At 39.6% G+C, this 27,930-nt stretch overlaps 1 protein-coding gene across 1 annotated transcript in view; it reads right to left on the bottom strand.

Annotated features, from left to right (window-relative positions):
- Positions 1–20,504, bottom strand: part of GLIPR1L1 (GLIPR1 like 1) — a 34,727-nt gene extending 14,223 nt beyond the window's left edge. Inside the window, exons 1-3 of the mRNA XM_068971403.1 lie at positions 20,328–20,504; positions 6,850–7,095; positions 3,207–3,307 (exon numbers count right to left, since the gene is read on the bottom strand). Coding sequence (XP_068827504.1) covers positions 3,207–3,307; positions 6,850–7,095; positions 20,328–20,504 — 524 coding nt within the window. The remainder of the gene's footprint in view (positions 1–3,206; positions 3,308–6,849; positions 7,096–20,327) is intronic.
- Between the last annotated feature and the right edge of the window lie 7,426 nt (positions 20,505–27,930).

Raw genomic sequence — 27,930 nt, 5'->3', positions numbered from 1 at the left:
TTTGCATATTGATCTTGCACTCTGAAAAATTGCTAAACTTACTTATTAGTTGTAGAAGAGTTTTCATAGATTTCACTGAATTTTCTATATAGAACTAGAGACCAAGAAGTCAATAAAGAATAACCCATAGGTCACATCTGGCTTGTGGTCTGTTTTTGTGCAGTCAGTGAACTAAGAATTTTTTTAAAATTATTTTTATTTTAAGGGGTTATTTAATTCAAAAAAGAACAAATTGAATATGTAGCAGAATGTATGTTTCATGCAAAGCCTAATATATTTACTGTCTAGTACTTTACAGAAAAAAAATTTTAGTACTGATATAATGTTACATATAGGCTTTTCATAGATAAACTTTATTTGATATAAGACGTTCCCTTGTATTTTTAATTTTCTGAGAACTTTCATTAAGAATGAATGTTTGACTTTTCCTCAGTCTATTAAGATCATATAATGTTTATTTATAGGTTGATTAATATGGTGAATTACACTGATTTTAGAATATTAAAACAGCCCTAAATTACTGGAACAAACTCCCTTTGGATAAGATGTGTGATGCTTATTGTATTGGGTTCAGCTGCTAAATTTTGTTTAGAATCTTCATACCTATGTTCATAAGACATATTGAATAAGATCTAAATAGGTATTTCTCCAATGAAGAATGCAGATGGCCAACAGGAACATGAAAAGATGCTTAACATTGCTAATTATTAGAGAAATGCAAATCAAAACTGTGATTAAGTATCACCTCACACCAGTCAGAATGGCTATCATCAAAAAGTCTGCAAACAATAGATGCTGAAGAGGGTGTGGAGAAAAGGGAACCTTCCTACACTCTTGGTGGGAGCAAAAATTGGTACACCCACTACAGAGAGCAGCACAGAAGTTCCTTGGAAAACTAGAAACAGAGCTATCATATGATCCTGCAATCCCACTCCTGGGCATCTACCTGGAGAAAACCATAATTCAAAAAGATAAGTACCCTGCAGTGGCTTTTGCAGCACTATTTGCAATAGCCAAGACATGGAAGCAACGTAAATGTCCATCAACAGATGCCTGGATAAAGAAGATACAATCTATATCTATATCTATCTATCTATTAATGTCTGTCTATCTATATATCTGAATCACTTTGAGGGGCAGCTGAAACTAACACAACATTGTAAATCAGCTATACTTCAATAAAAAATTAAATTACTTCTGCACAGATTAGAAAAAAAGAGAGATTGCTCCGTAGTTTTCACTTTATTTCTCCTTTTGTAATTTGTGTCTCTTGAAAGACTATTGTTTGCTATAAAATCTGCAATATCTGATATTAGCATAGATCCTGCTAACTTTCTATGAATGTTAGCATAGTAAAACTTTTCCCATTCTTTTACTTGTAATCTACTTGTGTCTTTTAATTGAAATATACTTCTTGTAGGCAGAATGTAATTGGTTCTTGATTTTTTATCCCATCATCCAGTCTTTTTCTTTTATTTGGGTATTTGTATTTATACTATTATTACATAGATTTAAGGCTATCAGATCTTATTTATTCTATTTGTCTCATCTGTCCTCTGTTCCTTTATTTCTTTTTCTGCTTTCCTTTGGATTAGTGGAATTTTTTTAGATTTAATTTTACCTGCTTTGTTGGCTTATTTGATTTTACTGTTGGTTTGTTATGTGAGTAGCTACTTTAGGGTTTATAGTATGCATCTTTTACTTATCACAGTCAAGTTAATTCCTCTTAACCTTGAGTAGAAGAACCTTAAGGGAATTAGCATCTATTTTCTCCTCTCAGCCTTTATGCCATCATTATCACAGATTTTAACTTTACCTATGTTATAATCTTCACAATACATTTCAATTATCTTCGGTTAAATAATTATTTTTGAAAGGCAAAAATAAGGAGAAAACATCCTATGTATTTACCTATATTTACCATTTCCAGTGGTCAAACATATTTATTTCACTTTTATTTTTGAAAAAATATTTTCACAGAATATAGTGTCCTTAGACAAGAGTTTTTTTTTTTTCTTTCTGTATTTAAAGATAATTCTGTCTTCTCTCTTGCATTGTTTCCAGTGAGAAATCTGGAAATCCTTACCTTTGCTCACCTGTATGTAACACATCTGTATTTTCTGATTGCTTTTAAGATTGTCTCTTTATTACTGGCTTTGAAAGGTTTCATTAGAAGGTGAATTGGTATAGTTTACTTCACCTTTCTTGTGATTGGGGCTTGCCAGATTTCTTGGTTCTGTGAGTTTGTAATTTTCCTTAAGTATGCAAAGTTTTGGGCCATATTTCTTTAAATGTTTTTCTGTCGCTTCCTCATTCATGAAATCAATTCCCTCTAAAGTTATGTCACAGCTAACTGATGCTCTTTTATATCACTTTTTTTTTTCTTTTTTGGATTCTTTTTTCCCTCTGTGTATCCTGCCTTGGATGGTAAAAATAAGTGTTCTACAATTTCTCTGGTATTTATAAAAACTGTACTCTACCCCAAACTTTTAGGCCATCTATTTGTCATTCTTGTTTTTACTTGTTACTGAGAAGGAATGGAAGAAAATACAGAAAGAGGTATACACATTTGTACGTCTCCATGGCAACTTTCACAAATATCATGTCCTTTTTGCCAAACCTATATATTTGTTCTTAGCCTATATTTTAATCTTTTCTGCATTTTATTTTTACATTGTTGTTAAAGAGTTGGATTATTAACTGACTTAATCTTATTCCTTGTACAGATATGCTGAATTTGAGGTCCAGAATTTTATTTTTGGAGAGTCCCACTAGGCTTTTGTTTTATTTTATTTAGAAATGCAATTTCCAGCAAGGCAGCCAAAAATTTATGGTACTCTTTTCTTAGGAGAATGTGCCTCTCACTCTCATTCTCAATCATTTACTCATTCAAGTTATATCAGCATCTGCCAAACTATTTTGTGTTCAGTATTTAAATATTACTGTGGCAATGTATTTTATAATATCGATTTACTTACTTAAGAAATGATCTCCATCATTTCCTCTCTCAAGATTAAATCATTCATGATCAGCATAATTTTTCCACACATTCTCTTTTATTTTATCTCTTTCTTTTGATTAGCATTATAGAGGGAGACTGTGCTTATCAAAAATATACTTGTCTCTTTCGTAGAGCGTCATACTTTTGGAAACAATCATTTAACATATATTTCAACTTAGAATATTTTTAAAGCAAAATAACTTACGCAGGTGCATAGTTACATACGAATAGGGCACTGTCAGGGCTCCCAAAATTTGGACAAATTGCAACTGCACAACCAACTTTATAGGAATCGGCCCAAACTACCTATAAAGAAAGGAATTTTAAAATAAAATGTGCAAAACGACTCTACACAATCAGCACATTATGGGAACAGCCATAATTTTTGCCATGCTACAAAAAATGAATATACTTATATATTTATTGTCTGGTTTTTTTTTCTTAATTTCTAAGATTCAATTTAATTTATTAAAGCTGCATTCATGAGGATACCTAACTAGGTTTTCCTCACTGACTGTTTTCATAAATCAAAAAGTGTCATGGCTCACTGATCCAGGATCGCCCAAAGCAGATGATCCTCCTTCTTATGCATCGTCAGAAGGTCAATGGTAGCCTGGCTGCTACATCATAATGCCTACATTCATTCACTTCACCTCATCACATAATATGCATTTTATCATCTCACATCATCGCAAGAGGAAGAAAGGTGAGTACAGTATAATAAGATATTTTGAAAGAAAGAGAGGTCACATTCAGGTAACCTTTATTAAAGGATATTGTTATAATTGTTCTAATTTATTAATAGTTCTTGTTACTCTCTTGCATGCAGGTGTGCTAAGTCGCTTCAGTAGTGACTCTTTGGACTGCAGCCTGCCATGCGATTTCCCAGGCAAGAATCCTGGAGTGGGTTGCCATGCCCTCCTCCAGGGATCTTCCCGACCCAAGGATTGAACCCACGTTTCTTACATCTGCATTGGCAGGTGTGTTATCACTAGTGCCATCTGGGAAGCCCATTGTTAATCTCTTACTGTGCCTAATTTATACATTAAACTCCACCATTAAGTATATATGTGTAGGAAAAACATAGTAGAGTTTGATACTATCTGAAGCTTCAGGCATTTACTGTGTCCTTTACAGATAAGTGGGAGGAACTATTGTATTGAATTCTGCTTGTTAGCAGGATACCTGACATTTGAGTCCATTATCTCAGTTTTCCCATCAGAAGCCAAACCACATTCTTTGCAAACAACATCGATTCTGAGAAGAATTTCCGCTCTTAAACAGCGTTCTGTTATTGGACAAAGAATGATTAGAAGGGAGGCAGGAAACTGCTAATTTCTCTGTTCTGTTCACCTCTGAGAAAAATGACTTTCTTTAAGACTCTATATGTCCATTCAACTTGAGAAGATGAGTCAGTTTGGAGAATAAAGTTAGCTTTTTCTGTTGCCTATAGTGGAAACAGTGTCAGACTATTTTTTTTGGGCTCCAAAATCACTGCAGATGTTGACTGCAGCCAAGAAATTAAAAGACGCTTACTCCTTGGAAGAAAAGTTATGACCAACCTAGAGAGCATATTGAAAAGCAGAGACATTACTTTGCAAACAAAGGTCCGTCTAGTCAAGGCTATGGTTTTTCCTGTGGTCATGTATGGATGTGAGAGTTGGACTGTGAAGAAAGCTGAGTGCCGAAGAATTGATGCTTTTGAACTGTGGTGTTGGAGAAGACTCTTGAGAGTCCCTTGGACTGCAAGGAAATCCAACCAGTCCATTCTGAAGGAGATCAGCCCTGGGATTTCTTTGGAGGGAATGATGTTGAAGCTGAAACTCCAGTACTTTGGCCACCTCATGCGAAGAGTTGACTCATTGGAAAAGACTCTGATGCTGGGAGGGATTGGAGGCAGGAGGAGAAGGGGATGACAGAGGATGAGATGGCTGGATGGCATCACTGACTAGATGGACGTGAGTCTGAGTGAACTCCGGAAGATGGTGATGGACAGGGAGGCCTGGAGTGCTGTGATTCATGGGGTTGCAAAGAGTTGGACACGACTGAGTGACTGAACTGAACCGAACTGAATAGGGGCCTTTCTAAGAGCTCAGTGCCATGTCTAGGATTAGTTTAGCCAAAAAGTGACTTCCTCTTCTCATCAAAAACTCTCACCCAAAATTACCAAAAGAATTGGAAAATGATAGGAAATAATGTTTTTCAAGATACTGAACATCGGGCAACAATGAATGATGTCCCTGAGAGTTGGAGGGAAAAGACCTCTCAGCTTATTGTACTGAGTGAGTTTCCAGGCTGTGGCTGGGGGTTAGGGTGGTGGAGAAGTTAGGAGAAGCTTGATGGAATCACAGAGTTGAACGACAGAGCTGAGTGTCTGGGGAGACCAACAAGCAGGAGTCCAGGAGGGCTGAAAATCTTCTAGTGACACAAATGTGGAGGTCTGTAGGGGGTCCTCACCATCAGTTCATCAGAGCACTAATCACAGCATGCATGTGAAAAAACTACCCCTGTTCTGGAAAGGCATTGCATATAAAAACTAGAGGGAGGGATGCAGAAGCTTACATAGGGCCAGCAATTGGAATAGTGGGCTAGGTACCACTAGTAAGACTGGAAAATTTCATAATTTCTGGGGCATCCAGTAGAGTGTACAGAAAAAACCTGCCTCACTGATGAGAGAGAATTAGCTCAAGACTAAGTACAGCTTTAATTTCATCTAACACATTTCAAAAGCAGAAACCAAAAGGGACAGACAAATTCCAAATAACTATATCCCAGAAGACAGTTAAGAATACTTCTAGGTATATATATAAATCCAGCATCCAACATTTACAAACTTGGCAAGATTTACAAACTTGGGAATATACCCAGCATGAAAGGAAGCAGGAAAATTTAACTAATAATGAGGAAGGAAAGTCAGTCAACTGTGGGAAAACTTCAAGTGGCCTTCTACATGAGCAACTGGGCTCTGGGAAGAGAAGAGCGAAGGATAGACAGACATAGTCTTAAAAGAATGACTACAGTGGAATATTACTCAGCCATAAAACAGAGTGAATTTGAGTAAACTGTATATTAGCACATATATATGCAATCTAAAACGTGGTGCTGATGAGCCCATTTGCAGGGCAGCAATAGAGATGCAGACATACAGGACAGACTTGTGGACACAGCAGGAAAAGGAGAGGGTCGGACGAATTGAGAGAGTAGCATTGAAACATACGCACTAGCATATGTAAAATAGCTAGTGGGGAGTTTCTGCGTAACACAGGGACCTCACCCCCGTGTACTGTGACAATGCGGAGGAGTGGGGTGGGGATTGGGGTGGGAGGCAGGATCAAGGGGAAGGCGATTATGCAGACTTATGGCTGATTCATGTTGTACAATGAGACCAACACAACATCGTAAAGCAATTATCCTCCAACTAAAAGATAAATTTAAAAAATGGCTAACATTTTTCCAAATGTAATTTAAACTATAAACCTATACTGCCAAGAAGCTCAGTAAAATGCAGCACAAGAGATGAAGAAAACTGAAAATTTTTTTAAATTGCTTGAGACTTGTAATAAAGGAAAAAATTTAAGGCAGTCTGGGAAACCAAGACACATTACATACAGAGGAATAAATAAAAGAATTACAGTAGATTTCTTGTTGGAAACAGTGCAAGTGAGATAATGGAGTAAGATTATTAAAGGAAAAAACTTATTACATAGAATTCTATTCCTAGTAAAAATATCTTCGAAATAAACATAAATTTTCCAGATACTTAAAAGAAACTCTAAGGAAAGTGTTAAAAATTTGTCTTATGATTAAAATATGCACATGTAAGAATTAATAAAATCTGAGATATTTACCTGTGTATAATGGCCACAAATTTTGGAACATGATTTTGTATTAAAATCATAAAATTTTCTTTCAGCATACCACATATCAATAGCAAATTTTGCTGCAGATATGGTTAATGGACCTAACCAGAGATTTTCTCCAGCATATTGAAAAGTTGGATGGCATTCAAATAATTTTGATGAACAGGAATTGTGGCTGAATTTGCACTTTTTTGCCCATGCTTCAGCAGTCTTAGCTAAAGCTTGATCCCAACTCTGAAAGATAAAAATAATTTACATTGAATTGTGTAGATTTGTCTGGGTTAAAGTTATTCTAATGACTATAATAAATTAATTTTTATGTAATTTTTTTTTACTGAAACAGAGTTTTTAGTGTTTATTATGTTCACAATTATTTGTATTTGGTTCTATTTCAGAAGCACTTATTTAGTACCCACTGTATGTCAGTTTGTTTTTGTACTTGCACCTAGCAGATGACTTGGTCCAGTGAGACACTCAAAAAATGCAATTGAATGTGATTTAAAGAAGTTGGAGTTCACAATCTAGTAATTGAAGAAGGTTACACAGACATATCATAAGTAAACTATGAGAATACATAATTAAAAAGAGAAAAAGTCTCTTAGCACACTAAGAATGGAATTTCCTTTATTTGATCAAGAGTATCTACAAAAGAAAACCAAAATCCTATAATAAGCATTAATATTTAGTGGTAAAATATTGAAAGCTTTCCCTTAAGATTGAGAATGAAACACAATGTCTCATTATTTCTACTTAAAATTGTTCTGGGTTTAGGCAATATAATAAAAAGGGGGAGATGTAAATATATAAGACAAGATATAAAGTGCATAATGATTGGATTTTCCATTTATTTACAGATGGCATGCCTGTGTACACAGAAAATTCAAATGAATATAGAAACAAACTTATAAGTAGTAAAATTTATCAAAGTTGTCAGATACCAGGAGGAGGAATAGATACAAAATTGTATTTCCATATACACTCCAGAATCCAATAGCTTCAAAAATATCAAATATATATAATTAAATCTAATAAATCATGTAAAGAATTATCTCCAAACTGAAAACTACAAAACATTACTAAGAGAAATATTAATAGACAAATAAATGGAGAGATATTAAATATTCATGGGCTGGAAGATTCCATACATATTTTAAAAATATTGGTCTTGGATATATTTCTAATGAAAATCTAAGTGGGTTTTTGAAGGGGTTGAAAAATGATTATAAATTATTTATGAATTCAAAGAACCTACAATAGTGAGTTCAGTTCAGTTCAATTTAGTCGCTGGGTTGTGCCTGACTCTTTGCACACCAGGCCTCCCTGTCCATCACCTCTCCCAGAGTCCACCCAAACCCATGTCCATTGTGTTGGTGATGCCATCCAACCATCTCATCCGAAGTCGTCCCCTTCTCCTCCTGCCCTCAATCCTTCCCAGCATCAGGGTCTTTTCAAATAAGTCAGCTCTCCACATCAGGTGGCCAAAGTATTGGAGTTTCATCTTCAGCATCACTCCTTCCAATGAATATTCAGGACTGATCTTTAGGATGGACCGGTTGGATCTCCTTGCAGTCCAAGGGACTCTCAAGAGTCTTCTCCTACACCACAGTTCAAAAGCATCAATTCTTCGGTGCTCAGCCTTCTTCACAGTACAACTCTCACATCCATACTGGAAAAACCATAGCCTTGACTAGACGGACCTTTGTTGGCAAAGTAATGTCTCTGCTTTTCAATATGCTATCTAGGTTGGTCATAACTTTCCTTCCAAGGAGCAAATGTCTTTTAATTTCATGGTTGCAATCACCTTTGCTGTGATTTTGGAGCCCAGAAAAATAAAGTCAGCCACTGTTTCCACTGTTTCCTCATCTATTTGTCATGAAGGGATAGGACCAGATGCCATGATCTTAGTGTTTTGAATGTTGAGCTTTAAGCCAAATTTTTCACTCTTCTCTTTCAGTTTCATCAAGAGGCTCTTTAGTTCTTCTTCCCTTTCTGTCATAAGGGTGGTGTCATCTGCATATCTGAGGTTATTGATATTTCTCCTGGCAATCTTGATTATAGCTTGTGCTTCTTCCAGCCCAGCATTTCTCATGATTTACTCTGCATCTAAGTTAAATAAGCAGGGTGACAATTTACAGCCTTGATGTACTCCTTTTCTTATTTGGAACCTGTCTGTTGTTCCATGTCCAGTTCTAACTGCTTGATGTACTCCTTTTCCTATTTGGAACCAGTCTGTTGTTCTATGTCCAGTTCTAACTGTTGCTTCCTGACCTGAATACAGATTTCTCAAGAGGCAGGTCAGGTGGTCTGGTATTCCCATTTCTTGAAGAATTTTCCACAGTTTGTTGTGATCCACACAGTCAAAGGCTGTGGCATAGTCAATAAAGAAGAAATAGATGTTTTTCTGCAACGCTCTTGCTTTTTCAATGTTCCAGTGGATGTTGGCAATTTGATGTTTGGTTCCTCTACCCTGTCTAAATTCAGCTTGAACATCCGGAAATTCATGGTTCACGTACTGTTGAAGCCTGGCTTGGAGAATTTTGAGCATTACTTTACTACCATGTGAGATGAATGCAATTGTGCAGTAGTTTTTGCATTCTTTGGCATTGCCTTTCTTAGGGACTGGAATTAACACTGACCTTTTGAAGATGGTGGAGGGATAGGATGGGCTTTCTCTCCACAAATTCATCTAAAGATCATTTGAACGCTGAGCTAATTCCACAAAATAACCTCTGAACCCTGGCAGAGGACACAGGGCACTCAGAAAGGCAGTCCATTTTATTTGAAAGCAGTAGGACAATATGGAGAAGGCAATGGCACCCCACTCCAGTACTCTTGCCTGGAAAATCCCATGGATGGAGGAGCCTGGTAGGCTGCAGTCCATGGGATCGTGAAGAATCGGGCACGACTGAGTGGCTTCACTTTCACTTTTCACCTTCTTGCATTGGAGAAGGAAATGGCAACCCATTCCAGTGTTCTTGCCTGGAGAATCCCAGGGACGGGGGAGCCTGGTGGGCTGCCATCTATGGGGTCGCACAGAGTCGGACACGACTGAAGCGACTTAGCAGCAGCAGCAGCAGGACAAAATATAAAAATTAAAATAGAGACAAATTAGTTAGGGATAGGGGCCCATTCTGGGGAGGGGTAGTGAAGGAGATGTTTCCAAACACCAGGAAACTCTCTCACCAGTGGGTCTGTGGGGAGTTTTGGAATCTCAGACAGCAACATAACCGGGGGGAGGAAAACAACAACAACAACAACAACAACTCACAGATTAGGTGCCTAACCACAACTTCCAGTGGAGAAGTAGGCTAGATGCTCGCGTCCACCACCAGCAAGCAGCGGCTGAACAGGGAGACCGGGCAGCATTGCTTAGGGTAAGGACCGGGCCTGAATGCCCTGAGGAACATTTGAGGGAGCTAAGGTGAAATAGCAACCCAAACTGGGATAGCCAGAAAGAGAGAAAAAAAAAAAAAAGAGAGAGAGAGAGAGAAAGAGAGAGAACTTTCCCATGAAAAGCTCTAACCTAAGGCACTACTGGCCCGCTCACAGAACAAAGGACTGAGTGAATACCAGAGGAGAGCTAGCTGGCTGTGAACTGGCCCATGCCCCAGCAGAGGCAGAGGGCAGGCGGGCAATAGCCAGAGCTAAGGGGAGAGGGGCAATCTCAGCCCCAGAGACAGCATCCCCTACCAAATTTCAAGCAGGCTCCCAGTTGCTAACCAAGTCTTCCTGGGATCCTGGACTGTTGAAATCTGCCAGCTGGGTTGCAGCCAGAGATCAGCCTCCCAGAGGAGACACATGGCACACCAGAGACGGCGCCCCACTGCGCATCCAGGAAACCAAGCGGCTGGGACTGGGGAGGTGATAAGATGCACCACCCACCTGGGGAGAGTGCACTCGCCAAGCATCTGGTAGCTTGAGATGCTTGGACCTGGGAAGGGCACAAAATTCAGGTCCGACCGAGTCTGTGCCTTTGTGGAGTACCCAAGAACCTGAACCTGAGCAGTTTACACCTGAGATGTGTACACAACCCAGGGCCTGCTTTAGACAGTTCCCCTGCAGGGCAACCTGGAACCTGAGCAGTTTAGACTGGGAAAGCACACATGCCATGAGCAGGGGCAAACCTAGTGTGGCCCAGACACTGTAAGCAGTCCCCACGCATGCCAGTGATATTTGTTTGCAGTGTTCCTCCCTCCCCACAGCACGACTGAACAAGTGAGCCTAAATAAGTGACCACATTCACCTCCTTGTGTCAGGGTGGAAATTAGACACTGAAGGGACTTGCAAACAGAGGAAGCCAAAATATGGAAGAGGGAACTGCTTTGGAAGGTGCAACAGATTAAAACACTGTAGTTAACACCGACTACCTAGGAAGGGGCCTATAGACCTTGAGAAGAAGTATAAGCTGGAACACAGGAACTATCTGAAAATGAACTGAGCCCACACAGCCCTCAGGAGCTCTAGAGAAATATAGTAAAATAGATATATATTGCTAGTAACATTTTTTTAATTTTTAAATTTTTTGTTTTATTTTTATGTTATTACTCCTTTAATTTTCATTTTTATAACCAACTACTACCTTGTAAAAAAAAAGACCCTATTTTTAAAGCAAATTTCATATATATACTTTTATAATTTTTGTGATTTTGTTTCATTTTTTTTAATATTGTATTTTTGAGAGTCTAACCTCTACTCTAGATTTTTTACTTTGCTATTTTGGTATTTGTTATCAATTTTGTACCTTTAAGAATCCAATCTTCAGTACCCATTTTTACTTAGGAGTGTGATTACTGGCTTGACTACCCTCTCCCACTTTTGACTTTCCTTATTATCTGCCAGGTCATCTCTATCTCCTCCCTCCCTCCTCTCTTCTCTACCCAACTCTGTGAATCTCTTTGGGAATTCTGGGCTGTGGAGAACATTTAGGGAACTAATTACTGGCTAGATCTGTCTCTCTCCTTTTGATTCCTCCTCTTCTCCTCCTGGTCACCTCTATCTCCCCCCTCCCTCTTCTCTTCTCCATGTAACTCTGTGAACCTCTCTGGGTGTCCCTCACTGTGGAGAAACTTTTCATCATTAACCTAGATGTTTTATCATCAGTGCAATATGGATGGAGAAGTCTTGAGGCTACTGTAAGAATAAGACTGAAAACCAGAGGCAGGACGGCTTAAATCCAAAACTTGAGTACTCCAGAAAACTCCTGACTCCAAGGAACATTAATCAACAAGAGCTCATCCAAAAGCCTCCATACCTACACTGAAACCAAGCTCCACCCAAGAGCCAACAAGTTTCAGAGCAAGACATACCAAGTTAATTCTCCAAACGCAGGAAGATAACCCTAAGCATTAAAATACAGGTGGCCAAGTCACACTAAACCTACAGACACCTCAAAACTCACTACTGGACATTTCATTGCACTCCAGAGGGAAGAGATCCAGCTCCACCCACCAGAACACTGATGCAAGCTTCCCTAACCAGGAAACCTTGACAAGCCACTCATCCAACCCCACCCACAGGGAGGAGCCTCCACAATAAAGAGGTACCACAAACTTTCAGTATAATGAAAATGTACCCAAAACACAGCAATCTAAACAAGATGAAAAGGCAGAGAAATATTCAGCAGGTAAAAGAACATGATAAATGCCCACCAAACCAAACAATAGAGGAGGAGATAGGGAGTCTACCTGAAAAACAATTCAGAATAATGATAGTAAAAATGATCCAAAATCTTGAAAACAAAATGGAGTTACAGATAAACAGTCTGGAGACAAGGATTGAGAAGATGAAAGAAATGTTTAACAAGGACCCAGAAGAAATAAAAAGAGTCAATCAATAATGAATAATCCAATAACTGAGATTGAAATCACTCTAGAGGGAACCAACAGTAGAATAACTGAGGCAGAAGATAGGATAAGTGAGGTGGAAGATAGAATGGTAGAAATAAATGAAGCAGAGAGGGAAAAAGAATTAAAAGAAATGAGGACAACCTCAGAGACCTCTATGACAATGTCAAATGCCCCAGTATTTGAATCACAGGAGTCCCAGAAGAAGAAGACAAAAAGAAAGGCCATGAGAAAATGCTTGAGAAGATAATAATTGAAAACCAACCTAAAATGGGGAAGGAAATAGCCACCAACGTCCAAGAAACCCAGAGAGTCTCAAATAGGTTAAACCCAAGGCAAAACACCCAAGGACACATATTAAGCAAATTAACAAAGTTCAAACACAAAGAACAAATATTATCTTATCCTAAGATAAATAACACACAAGGAGATTCTCATAAGGATAACAGCTGATCTTTCAATAGAAACTCTTCAGGCCAGAAGGGAATGGCAGGACATACTTAAAGTGATGAAAGAGAAAAACTTACAACCCAGATTACTGTACCCAGCAAGGATCTCATTCAAATATGAAGGAGAAATCACAAGCGTTACAGCCAAGCAAAAGCTCAGAGAATTCAGCACCACCAAACCAGCTCTCCAACAAATGCTAAAGGATCTTCTCTAGACAGGAAACACAGAAAGGGTGTATAAACTCAAACCCAAAACAACAAAGTAAATGACAACAGGATTATACTTATCAATAATTACCTTAAAGGTAAATGGGTTGAATGCCCCAACCAAAAGACAAAGAGTAGCTGAATGGATACAAAAACAAGACCCCTATAAATGTTGTCTACAAGAGACCCACTAAAATACAAGGGACACATGCAGACTGAAAGTAAAGTGCTGGAAAAAGATATTTTAGGCAAATGTAGACCAAAAGAAAGCTGGAGTGTCAATACTCATATCAGATAAAATAGACTTTGAAATAAAGCCTGAGACAAAGGACACTACTAAATGATCAAAGGATCAGTCCAAGAAGAAGATATAACAATTATAAATATATATGCACCCAACATAGGAGAACAACAATATGTAAGGTAAATGCTAACAAGTATGAAAGGGGAAATTAAGAGTAACGATAATAGTGGGAGACTTTAATACCTCACTCACACCTATGGATAGATCAACTAAACAGAAAATTAGCAAGGAAACACAAACTTTAAATGATACAATGGACCAGTTATACCTAATTGATATCTATAGGCCATTTCACTCCAAAACAATGAATTTCACCTTTTCCCCAAGTGTACATGGAACCTTCTCCAGGATAGATCACATCCTGGGCCATAAAAGTAGCCTTCAGAAATTAAAAAAAATTGAAATCATTCTAAGCATCTTTTCTGATCCCAATGCAGTAAGATTAGATGTCAACTACAGGGGAAAAAAAAAAACTATTAAAAATACAAACATATAGAGGCTAAACAACATGCTTCTGAATAACCAACAAATCACAGAAGAAACCAAAATATTCATAGAAAGAATGAAAATGAAAACACAAAAACACAAAACTATGGGACTCAGTAAAAGCAGTGCTAAGGGGAAGGTTCATAGCAATATAAACTTACCTCAAGAAACAAGAGAAAAGTCAAATAAATAACCTAACTCTACACCTAGTTCCAGAAAAACATCTATTTCTGCTTTATTGACTATGCTAAAGCCTCTGACTGTGTGGATCACAATAAACTGTGGAAAATTCTGAAAGAGATGGGAATACCAGACCACCTGACCTGCCTCTTGAGAAATCTGTATGCAGGTCAGGAAGCAACAGTTAGAACTGGACATGGAACAACAGACTGGTTCCAAATAGGAAAAGGAGTATGTCAAGGCTGTATATTGTCACCCTGCTTATTTAACTTATTTGCAGAGTACATCATGAGAAACGCTGGGCTGGAAGAATCACAAGCTGGAATCAAGATTGCCAGGAGAAAAATCAGTAACCTCAGATATGCAGATGACACCACCCTTATGGCAGAAAGTGAAGAGGAACTAAAAGGCCTCTTGATGAAAGTGAAAGAGGAGAGTGAAAAAGATGGCTTAAAGCTCAACATTCAGAAAACGAAGATCATGGCATCTGGTCCCATCACTTCATGGGAAATAGATGGGGAAACAGTAGAAACAGTGTCAGACTTTATTTTTTGTGGCTCCAAAATCACTGCGGATGGTGACTGCAGCCATGAAATTAAAAGATGCTTACTAATTGGAAGGAAAGTTATGACCAACCTAGATAGTATATTCAAAAGCAGAGACATAACTTTGCCGACCAAGGTCTGTCTAGTCAAGGCTATGGTTTTTCCTGTGGTCATGTATGGATGTGAGAGTTGGAATGTGAAGAAGGCTGAGTGACGAAGAATTGATGCTTTTGAACTGTGGTGTAGGAGAAGACTCTTGAGAGTCCCTTGGACAGCAAGGAAATCCAACCAGTCCATTCTAAAGGAGATCAGCCATGGGATTTCTTTGGAGGGAATGATGCTAAAGATGAAACTCCAGTACTTTGGCCACGTCATGTGAAAAGTTGACTCATTGGAAAAGACTCTGATGCTGGGAGGGATTGGGGGCAGGAGGAGAAGGGGACGACAGAGGATGATATGGCTGGATGGCATCACTGACTCGATGGACATGAGTCTGAGTGAACTCCGGGAGTTGGTGATGGACATGGAGGCCTGGCGTGCTGCGATTCATGGGGTCGCAAACAGTCGGACACGACTGAGCGACTGAACTGAACTGAACAGAACGATGACCCTATATGCAAGGCATCAAAAGAGACACAGATGTAAGGAACAGTCTTTCGGACTCTGTGGGAGAAGGTGTGGCTGGGATGATTTGAAAGAATAGCATTGAAACGTGTATATTATCTTATGTGAAACAGATCGCCAGCCCAGGTTCGATGCATGAGACAGGGAGCTCAGGGCTGGTGCACTGGGATGACCCTGAGGGATGGGATGGGGAGGGAGGTGGGAAGGGAGTTCAGGATGGGGAACAAATGTACACCCATGGCTGATTCATGTCAATGTATGGCAAAAACCACTACAATATTGTAAAGTAATTTGCCTTCAAGTAAAATAAATAAATTTTAAAAAATAGAAAACTGACTTTTTCCAGTCCTGTGGTCACTGCTGAGTTTTTCAAATTTTCTAGCATATTGAGTGCAGCACTTTCACAGCATCATCTTTTAGGATTTTAAATAGCTCAACTGGAATTCCATCACCTCTGCTAGCTTTGTTCACAGTGATGCTTCCTAAGGCCCACGTGACTTCATATTCCAGGATGTCTGGCTTAAGTGAGTGATCACACCATCATGATTATCTGTGTTGTGAAGATCTTTTTTGTATAGTTCTTCTATGTATTCTTGCCATCTCTTCTTAATATCTTAATATCACTTAGCATAAGGTCCTGCAGATTCTTCCATGCTGTCACAATTGGCATGGTATTCTTTGTTTTGTTTTGTTTTTTGTTTTTTTTTCTTTAAAGGCTGAATAATATTCCATTGTTTGTATATATAGGCTTTGCTGATAGCTCAGTTGGGAAAGAACCTGCCTGCAATGCAGGAGAACCTGGTTTGGTTGGGAAGATCTGCTGGAGAAGGGATAGGCTACCCACCCCAGCCTTCTTAGGATTCCTGGTGCCTCAGCTGGAAAAGAATACACCAGTAATGTGGATTTTTCTTTATCCAGTCATTTGTTGATGAACTCTTTGTTGTGTCCATCTCTTTGTGACCCTATGGACTGCAACATGCCAGGCTCCTCTGTCCTTCACCATCTTCCAGAGCTTGCTCAAGTCATGTCAATTGAGTCAGGAATGCCATCCAACCATCTTGCATCTTGTGTCCAAAGTGCTGGAGCTTCAGCTTTAGCATCAGCCCTTCCAATGAATATTCAGGACTGATTTCCTTTAGGATTGAGTGGTTTAATCTCTTGCTGTCAAGGAGACTCTCAAGAGTCTTCTCCAGAATCACAGTTCAAAAGCATCAATTCTTTGGCTCTCAGTCTTCTTTATGGTCCAACTCTCACATCCATTCATGACTACTGGAAAAACCATAGCTTTGAAAAGACTGACCTTTGTCAGCAAAGTAATGTTTCTGTCTTTTAATGTGCTGTGTAGGTTTGTCATAGCTTTTCTTCCAAGGAGCAAGCATCTTTTAATTTCATGGCTGCAGTCACCATCTGCATTTTATTTTGGAGCCCCCCAAAATAAAATCTGTCACTGTTTCCATTGTTACCCCATGTATTTGCCATGAAGTGATGGGACCAGATGCCATGATCTTAGTTTTCTGAATGTTGAGCTTTAAGCCATCTTTTTCACTCTCCTCTTTCAACTTCATCAAGAGGCTCTTGGGTTGTTTCTATATCTTGGTTATTGTGAATGAATGAATATGGACATGCAGCTATCTCTTCAAGATCCTGACTTTTTTTTTTCAATTTTTTTGGGGAAGAAACCCAGAAGTTGGATTTTGGATCATATGGTAGTTTTATTTTTTAATTTCTTGAGGAACCTCCATACTTATCTTCATAGCTGCAGCACAATTTTAAATTCCCATCAACCGGGCACTGTGATTCAAACCTCACCAAAACTTACCTTAAAATTTATTTGTGTTATTATTAGTTATCAGCATAACAAATATTTGTAGGTAAGAAGAACAACAATCTGAATATAAAAGCCATTAATTCAACAAAAAATAGGGATGAAAAGATAGCAAAAGGATGCTAAATCTATTTACAATAGCAAGAGGATCAGTAGATATCCCCTTATTCTTCACACTAGTAAAGCAATTATCAGATCAATGACTTTGGGAGCTCTTGTTCTACTGCCTGTCAGTGAGCTAGCTGAGTTTGGGGGAACCCCTTTGCCCAGAGAGACAGGCTGAATCCTAATTCATTTTCTCTACAACCTGTGTAAGTATGAAATTAAACTTTTTGTTTCACTAAGCCACTGAGATTTCAGGGTTTATTTCGTACCAAAGCCCAGCCTAGCTTCTTGTAAAACTTACTGCTGGAAGTGGGGTGCAGCCATTATAAAAATCCAAATTCATACCACTTGAGACCTAGGTAGGAGGGATCCTTGCTCTTGGTCCAGACTTTATAGGACATTGCATATTACACACACACACACACACACACACACACTTTTCCTCATTTTAACCGTAGCACGGGTTTACTGTGACCCACAACACTGAATGTCTGCCTCTTTTGCCACATGTTTTAAAGCAAAAGGCTTCTGTATGTGAATGGTAAAAGGCTTGTGAATATTGTTGCTGATGACACTAGAGACAGACATCACTTCAGAGTCCAAGAAAGGGTTGAACCATGGAAGCACTTAGGTTAAAAGATTAACTTGTCAAATCTTTTATTTCAGCAGGAAAGCAGTAGATACATGAATAATATAATATTGCCTGGAAGTACTACTGAAGATCTGTTTCATCACTTATCCATATTCCCTGATTTCAGTTATAAAGGAGATATTTTGCAATGGTAACAAATTTCTATTACTGTTGAGTAGGGATGCGTGTAGTTCTTTTTGTCACCTAAGTGAAGAATGACATCAGTTCTTCACATTGGCCACAAGATGGGCATAAGTACCAGAATGGTAAATAATCTTGTATTCATAAAAATATTTAAGAAGACAATTAAATTTCCAAAAACATTAAAAATATTTAAAATACTTAAAATTGAAGACCATTCATTATAACTTTAAACCAAACCCTTCATATTATATTTATAAAATTATAATTTTAATAGAAAGTTTTGATGATTTTAGAAGAAATGAAAATTTACTTAATAACATCAATGAAAATGAGCAAAATTATTCAGACCAAATTCAAATCTGAGCAGATTAGATGAAATCTCTGAAACCATATATTCTTTACTAAATGAAAATTTAACTACTGAGCCACCAATGACATGTGGCCTTCCATTTTTATACTTTTTCTAGGTCACAATTGTTAGTGGCGAGTTTGCCTGAACTATGTTGGCAACTACAGTTAGCTGGCAAGCAGTGAGAATATTAATGGCAGGGGAATGATGGCAATCCCTGTGATTCAGAAACTAAATATCTGAAAAAAATGTGATCTATTATTCAGGGTGCAGATCATAAGTTGAAGCTGATGCTGAGGTCAGTAAACTGAACATTGATAGTATTTGGTGGTTGTTGTGTGGGTTCAACAAGTTATCATAAAAGTAAACACTGGCAAGTTTGGAAGAAGAAAGAGAATCAGGAAATGAAAGAGAATCAGGAAATGTGGGGCTTTTGAGGAATGGAAAAGAAACTGCTTCTATGTAGCATATTATAATAAGATTTTCAAAAGACTTTGAGAGACCAATTCTGTAAAACTTTCATGTGATTAAAAAGCCTCAGGGCAAAGAGATGTCTGTGACTCCCAGGAAATCCTCTTAAGTTTTTAAGAACTGCCTTAGCAAATGGAACAGGTTCAGACTGTAGTAATTTCCCCAAAATTCATGTTTCAAGGATACTGCCATTAAGATGCAAAGTAAAAGCACCAGAGTGAGAAATCAAAGAAAGATTCAAAAACTTCTCCAAGCTGCACTTTAAGCATGAGTGCAGTACTTGGAACTGACTGGAGGCATAAGGTTAAAAGACCTTCAGAGTTCTGGAGACAGATGTATTCCCAAAGATATTGTGAACCTGTTATGAAAAAGCAAATGAATGCAAGAGATCTTAAATGACACTTAGACTGTTGGAGAAGGCAATGGCAACCCACTCTAGCACTCTTGCCTGGAAACTCCCATGGACGGAGGAGCCTAGTAGGCTGCAGTCCATGGGGTCGCGAAGAGTCGGGCATGACTGAGCGACTTCATTTTCACGCATTGGAGAAGGAAATAGCAACCCACTCCAGTGTTCTTGCCTGGAGAATCCCAGGGACGGGGTGGGGGGCCTGGTGGGCTGCCGTCTATGGGGTCGCAGAGAGTGGGACACGACTGAAGTGAGTTGGCAGCAGACCTTACTGTGGGCAGAAAGCAGTCTGAGAAAGCTCTATATCCCTCAAGAGAGCAGAACTCCCAAAGTCTGCTTCAGATTGGTCCAAGGAGAATGATGCATAAGGAAGGATATTTTTAAAGAAGATAGAGACCGCAGAGAACAACGGAGAAGGGAACTCCTACCCCCTCTAATCAAATAACTTTTCTGACTTCCTGTAGAGCAGATCTTCTGACACCTGCCCTAAAGATTTCAGAATTGCTCTGAACCAATGTTTGCTGTGTGGTTCCCACTTGTGCGTTTTCTGAATGGATAAATGTTTGATATAGGCTTGTCTATGTGTTATCATTGCACACTGTTTCTGTGCGGGACAGACAGTCACTAGGCCAAGAGTATCCACAACAATCCACCACCCGCCTTGGCCCCAGCAAACCTGCGTAAAAGGGAACTAAGTCTAGGCAAGCGACAGCTTCAAGTTTCCTTTCTCGTTCACTCTTGTCACTACCTTGGAAGAGACAGCTCGGTCAAGGCGTAATTTTTAGATGCGTGCTGAAAGTTCCAGACTGAGTTCATACAAATGAGTCCATGAAACTCACTGCCCAGATACCTTAGGATGAACCAGAGAAGTAAGATCCTAGCCTAGATTCTCCTCACCATGTATTTCATGTCGGCTGCAGGGGGCGAGACGTTGCTCCGCGCTTCATTGTGAAATCTGAGGCACTCCTCTATAAACGTATCATCCGTGATGGAGGGAACTTTGGGTGGCGATTTACTGGCTACCAGACAGAGACCTAAGGTCCACAAATAGCTCAGTTTCTTCCTGAGAATCATGGTGCGACGCAGAAAACGCTCTGATTCGCAGACCCGTAAAGGCTCAGTCAGTCTGGCTTTTCCGGCCACTGGCGTTCTGGCTGTTCGGTTGGCTGACTTCTGGAGAGGGCTTGAGGCCAGTGTGCGCATGCGCGCAGCGGGGGCTCCAAGCAGAGGCGCGTGACAGAGGGTCAGTTCGCCTGTACAAAGTCTTAGGCGCGGGATAAAGCCTTGAGTCGCTTTGTGGTGCAGTTTTACCCATTCAAGCACCCATTCAGGGTGCTTTCTGGGGATCCAATCCGGAATCACTGCAGAGGGGCCCTGGATTGTAAACCAGTTTGCAACATGCAGGCAACACATCTATGGAAAAGGGCAACGTGTATAGGATGCCGACAGTGGACCGGGCCTGTGCAAGCAAAGCCTTAAAGAGTGGTCGATCCATAGATTCAGCTTCGGGTATGGCTTTAAAAAAGTTCATTGTTAGGAATAAACTTCAGCATCATATTGTGTGTTTCCTTAGAGACTGGCAACAAAACTCGAATAGGCATTTTAAATACTTGATGACATACAGATCTTAATTACCTTGTCAAACACTTATTTAATAATTTGCTTCTGTATTCTCAGCTGACGAGACTGACTGCCCCAAACGATAAACATAGACATGTGGAACAGTGGACAAAATCGTTCCTTCTTTATAGGTAAATGTGGAACAGAGCTACCGTTTAGAGACTAGCAAACTTCAGTTAAAGGACTGCTTTGGTTGGGATGCTGAAGACCAGGACAGAGTACAACTGATTGCTTATTTTATCTAAGTTGTAATACAAGTCAACTTCATTTGGCATAATGTTTTAAATCCATTATATGTGATACTATTTTTCAATAAGAAACCAGCATTTTACACTGTGGCCTTAGATGATACTTTCCAGTATTTCTGTGTTTCAAAAAAATGTCTTTATTTGATTATTTGAGGTTGTTTATAATGCCATTTAATTCAAGTGAACACATATATTTACATTTATTGATATTGTAGTCAATTGACTTTGCCACTGAAAGAAAAAAATTGATACAACTAGTTATTTGTTAAAATAGAAAGCAGGAAATTAAATTATAAAATAGGGGAAAAGAAAGGATTCTAATGGAAATTTAACAGAGCAATAGGTGGGTTTTTAAGCTTTCTGGTTTTTTTATTTTTGGTTATTGATTACATTACATTTGTGGTCAGAGAATATGAACTATGTGATATAAAGCCTTTGCTGTTGGAACACAGATGAAAAAATAGATAAAGAGAATAAAGAGTCAAGAAGTATCCACATATATATCCCAGAACTTGTGTACAACAGAGGTGGCATTTCTGATGAGTTTGGTGATAAGGACTTATCACCAGGTGGTGCCAGCAGTAAAGAAACTGCCTGCCAATGCAGGAGACATAAGAGACACAGGTTCAATCCCTGGGTCAGGAAGATCCCCTGGAGGAGGAAATGGTAACCTATTCCAGTATTCTTGCCTGGAGAATTCCATGGACAGAGGAGCCTGGTAGGCTACTGTCTATAGGATCCATAGGGTTGCAAAGAGTTGGACATGACTGAAGCAACTTGTTATGCAGTGTGTATATAGTGAAAAATATAAGACTTAATCTCTTCCTTACACAAAAATAAATTCTGTATTAAGCCTTAAATGTGAGAAAAACCTCTACAGGAAATAAGAGAGTATTTCTAAATATTTCTAGAATCTTGTATCATGCCTCTGTGTATATTTATCTTCATATTCAGACATTTAAATTATATTCTTAACACAGCATCCAGAGTGATTCTGTTGAATGTAAATCAGATTATGTCACCCCACTGCTCAAAACCTTCTACTTTATTACATTAACCATTAAGATCCTGAACAATGCACCCTAACTCTGATCTCATCTCCTACTTTTCTACCATTTGCTGTCTCTATTTCACAAAGTTTGGCTCCTTTGTTGTTCCTGGAAAAAGCTAAGATGCTCCTGTACCAGGGCATTTGCTCTAGTTTGTTTTGGCTAAATTCTTTCCCCAGAAAGTTACATGACTCATTTATAACCTCTATTAAATATTTGTTCAAAGAAAGTGAAAGTGAAGTCGCTCAGTCGTGTCCGACACTTTACGACACCTTGGGCTGTAGCCTACCAGGCTCCTCAGTCCATGGAATTTTAAGGGCAAGAGTACTGGAGTGAGTTGCCATTTCCTTCTCCAGGGGATCTTCCCAACCCAGGGATTGAACCCAGGTCTCCCACATTGCGGGCAGATGCTTTATCATCTGAGCCACCAGGGAAGCCCCAAATTATATCTTATCAAAATATACTTGAGAGAGTAGTTTTGCATTACCCATTCTAAACCTATCACTTCATATTGGTCTTTTTTCCTGCTTTATATTTCTTCATAATCCACATCCTCACATTTTATGATATAATTTATTTATCAATATATTATTATCATCAGTTCAGTTACTCAGTTGTGTCCGATTCTTTGCGACCCCATGGACTGCAGCACGCCAGGCTTCCCTGTCCATCACCAACTCCCAGATGATGCCATCCAACCATCTCATCCTCTGTCATCCCCTTCTCTGTCTGGCTTCAATCTTTCCCAGCATCAGCGTATTTTCCAGAGTCAGTTTTTCATATCAGGTGGCCAAAGTATTATTATCGTGAAAGTGAAAGTGAAGTCGCTCAGTCGTGTCCGACTCTTTGCGACCCCGTGGACTATAGCCTACCAGGTTCCTCTGTCCATGGGATTCTCCAGGCAAGAACACTGGAGTGGGTTGCCATTTCCTTCTCCAATTATTCCCCTTCAATTGAATGGGTAGGGATTGCTTATTATTATTTTGTAACTACTGTATGCCCAGCATTTCAACAGAAGAGTTCAATATTTGATGAGAAAATTAATAAATGAACCCTTTAAGACTCAAATTAAATATTAGTTACTTTTATGAAGTCCTCTAGTTAGAAGGAATCTCCTGTCATTAAAACAGGTAACGTCTTATTACTTTATTTCTCTTTTCCCCTCTGCATTAGTTAGAGCTGTCCAGAAAAAACAGAACCAATAGGACATATTCCGCCAACCTCTCTTTACAGACACACATACACTCAGAGATTTTAAAGAACTGGCTTACACAATTATTGGGGCTGGCAAGACCCAAATCTGTAGGGCAAGCTGACAGGCTTAAGATTCAGTAAGAGTTGATGTTGCAGTCTTCAGTCTGCTAGAAACTCAGGCTGAATTTTCATATTGAACTCTGGAGGCAAAATCCAATCATCTTTGGGAAATTTGGTGTTTGCTTTTAAGGCCTTCAATAGGTTGGATGAGGCCCATCCATACGATGAAGAGTAATCTACTGTACTCAGTTCAGTTCAGTTCAGTCGCTCAGTCGTGTCCAACTCTCTGCGACCCCATGAGTCGCAGCACACCAGGCCTCCCTGTCCATCACCAACTCCCGGAGTTCACTCAGACTCACGTCCATCGAGTCATCCCCGATGCCATCCAGCCATCTCGTCCTCTGTCATCCCCTTCTCCTCCTGCCCCCAATCCTTCCCAGCATCAGAGTCTTTTCCAATGAGTCAACACTTTGCATGAGGTGGCCAAAGTACTGGAGTTTCAGCTTTAGCATCATTCCTTCCAAAGAAATCCCAGGGCTGATCTCCTTCAGAATGGACTGGTTGGATCTCCTTGCAGTCCAAGGGACTCTCAAGAGTCTTTGCCAACACCACAGTTCAAAAGCATCAATTCTTCAGTGCTCAGCCTTCTTCACAGTCCAACTCTCACATCCATACATGACCACAGGAAAAGCCATAGCCTTGACTGGACGGACTTTAGTTGGCAAAGTAATGCCTCTGCTTTTGAATATGCTCTCTAGGTTGGTCATAACTTTTCTTCCAAGGAGTAAGCGTCTTTTAATTTCATGGCTGCAGTCACCATCTGCAGTGATTTTGGAGCCCCCCAAAATAAAGTCTGACCCTGTTTCCACTGTTTCTCCATCTATTTCCCATGAAGTGATGGGACTGGATACCATGATCTTTGTTTTCTGAAAGTTGAGCTTTAAGCCAACTTTGAACTCTCCACTTTCACTTTCATCAAGCTTTTTAGTTCCTCTTCACTTTCTGTGGTAAGGGTGGTGTCATCTGCATATCTGAGGCTCTTGATATTTCTCACCTCATGCGAAGCGTTGACTCATTGGAACAGACTCTGATGCTGGGAGGAATTGGGGGCAGGAGGAGAAGGAGATGACTGAGGATGAGATGGCTGGATGGCATCATGGACTCGATGGACGTGAGTCTGAGTGAACTCCGGGAGATGGTGATGGACAGGCAGGCCTGGTGTGCTGCAATTCATGGGGTCGCAAAAAGTCGGACACGACTGAGCGACTGAACTGAACTGAACTGAGTACAGTAGATTACTCTTCATCGTATGGATGGGCCTCATCCAACCTATTGAAGGCCTTAAAAGCAAACACTGTGTTTGCTCGTGTCCAACTCTGTGACCCCATGGACTGTATAGCTTTTCTGTCCATGAGATTCTCCAGGCAAGAATATGGGAGTGGGTTGCCATTCCCTTCTCCAGGGTATCTCCCCGACCTAGGGATTGAACCTGGGTCTCCTGAATTGCAGGCAGATTCTGTACTGTCTGAGCCACCAGGGAAGCCCAAACATAAGCACCCACCTTTCAAAACCGTCTAATGACTTCCTGTCACACAAATCAAATTCAAAATCTAGATGTGACTCACAAGGCTATGCTGAATCTAGCCATGGCTGTTCTCTGGCCGCCAGCCTCCATTCTCCCTTGGCTCACTCTGCTTCAGCTCCATCCATCAGCTTGAAAGGATGCCCTCTCCTCATGCCTTTTGCACTGACTGTTCCCTTTGCCCATGAATTCCCCTCAGTGAAACCATACCTGATCATACGGCATCTCCTACTCTTAATGTCTATCTCATTGACCTCTTATATTTTTCTTCACTGTATTAGTTGTTATCTGACATTATTTATTTATTTTTGTTGCCTCTATGAGATTGTAACCCTCACTAAAAGAGTGGCTTTTTTCTTCACTGCTATATGTATGTGTGTATATATATATATCTCGCACCTAGAACAGGTACTGAACCCTTATGCCCTCAGTAAATATTGTTTAATGAATTAATGAAGAAATGATCACTCTTTAGCTTACTAAACATGTTGTATATAATTGTAAGCTTCTTTAGAAACCATATCTTATTTGTCAAACACATATTAGGGGCTCTAAATACTTTAGACTAAAAAAAAATTTTAAAGGCAATCCTGGATAGGCATATATACAGTACTTTTTCTAACATTGGGTATATTTGCAGATTGTAGTTCAATGGATGCTTTCTGAGTTTCAAATACAATCTAGTTTGGATCTGCAAACTATTGAGGTTAATTTTATTAACTAATGTGACTAATTTTATTTTGTGTAAAAAGATATTAATTGGCAGTAATAACGAAAGAGCTTTTGTAATGAATTGTTTTGAAAAGTGGCAAACAGTACAATTTATACAATCAACCCATCGTCCAAAGTTCTTGCTTCTTACTAGATGTTTTCTGTGTCAGAAATTCTGAAGCAGTTTAGGTGTACTAAATCTAAGTGTTCGGAGCTGGGAAAGAGACATCTTAATGTTATTTCGCTGATTATCTATTTGTGGAATAGGCAGTTAGGCACCAGAAGTTTTGGTCTTTGATTACGTTTTGAAAGTTATTTTGTTCTTTTTTTTTTTTCCAGTTTATTTTTGCTTTTCTTTTTCTATGGGGGTAATAGGTAGATGAATTTTTATAGATAGGAAAGAAACAGGAGTGATTACCTTATATCTATTGACTTCATTCATTTTATGCTTTAAAAATGCATTTGTATTTTCACTTACCAAATGGTTTTAACTTGCAAAGTTAGACACATACATTTGGAGGGGAGCTAATTTTGAATAGAAAGCAGATTAGAAAAACAACTCCATTTTATGGGAAGAGAGCTGGATTAAGTTTACAAAGATTTTAGTTCCGATTTGGGTATCTGACATTTGGGAGTTTAACTCAGGAGAGTTACAGCATGTTAGAGTAGATTGAAACCTTGAACATATCTCAAACCAGACCTGTCGTTTTACCGATGAGGAGCTGATGCCTAAAGACATTGTGTGCAGAGCAAAGAATAAAAAGAAAGCTTCCTGATTCCTAGGCTTTCATCAGTATTTTAATTTGTAATTATATATATATATATATATATAATTATATAGTGATCATATATGTATATGTGTAAATGTCCACATATTGAAAGTAATATCTTGTCTCTTTCTTATACTGCAGTCTTGACTTTTTAAATAATTGCAAGCTCCTGGAAAGCAGACATTCCAGAATCCGCTTAAATTTCTTTCCTTCTCAAAACATCAGCCGGGGAGCTGAACCCTCGGTCTGTGCCCTATAAAATATGTTAAACAGAACTCACTTTAAATAAGAATTTCACAAACCGCCGCGGGGCCGACTTTGGCCCTCTTCCGGCGCAGTACAAGCTAGAGAAGTGCGTCTGCGCAGCTCTCTGCCAAGGCTAGAAACGCGCCGGAACTGGTCTCCTAGGATGCCTGGACGCAGAACAGCTCTGGGGCTTTTCCGCGAGTCCCGCTAGGAGTCCGGAGCTCCTGCGGCACATGCCCGGCAGAGGAAACGAGGGCAGAAACAGCTGGGGGCCGGTAGGTGGGGCCTGCGGAGCTGGGGCCTCGGCCAAAGATCTATCTCCTTTTCTCCGGACGTGAAAGAGGTCCCGGCCCGGCGCGCAGAGGCCTGTTGTCAAGGCAACCTACAGACGCGGGTCTGAGTTAGCCAGAGCCTTTGCTGAGAGCTGTCTCTTTTGTGGTTCCTCCCCTCTGAAACGGCCGCAAGGGAGTTCCCTCGGTGGAATTGCTTCAGTTTATACCTTTTCCAGCTCTCCCATCTTGGACTTACTCTTTCCCTGCGTTGGTTGTGTCAGGTCAGGTTGGTTGCCGCTTGAATACTGCCCTAGTCCATGAATCTCAGGTAGGAAGAGGGTGCTAGTACATTGCAGGTGCTCTTAAGCATAATCTCAACTTTCGGGGGAGTGATATGAGGGCAGTTGCTCTGCTGTGTTTGAAATTAGGAATGATCCTAGGTTCCATCAGACACCTGGATCTTTATCCCCTGAGCTCCGAGGTGGACTTGATCCTCACCTGCGTGGAGTTTAAATACGAAATTGCCTTTACACATCTCTTTTCCTCTCTCCTTGCTTATGGACTGGATTTGATCCTTCGCTTTTCACTATGTTCTGATTTGGTATAAGCAGCCTTATAGCCCCTAATGCCGAAAGAGAAGTGATGATAATTGGAGCCGGACAAAATCATCTTTAAAACTGAGGGAAGTGGGAGGTGAGTTCAGTTCGTTTCGGTAGCACAAGAGCTAACATGGAAAGACGTGGTTGTG

Source organism: Capricornis sumatraensis, chromosome 4, assembly GCF_032405125.1.
Source record: "Capricornis sumatraensis isolate serow.1 chromosome 4, serow.2, whole genome shotgun sequence".
Taxonomy (NCBI): Eukaryota; Metazoa; Chordata; class Mammalia; order Artiodactyla; family Bovidae; genus Capricornis; species Capricornis sumatraensis.
Note: the sequence above shows the minus strand (reverse complement) of the source record. Positions and strands in the feature narration are given on the sequence as shown.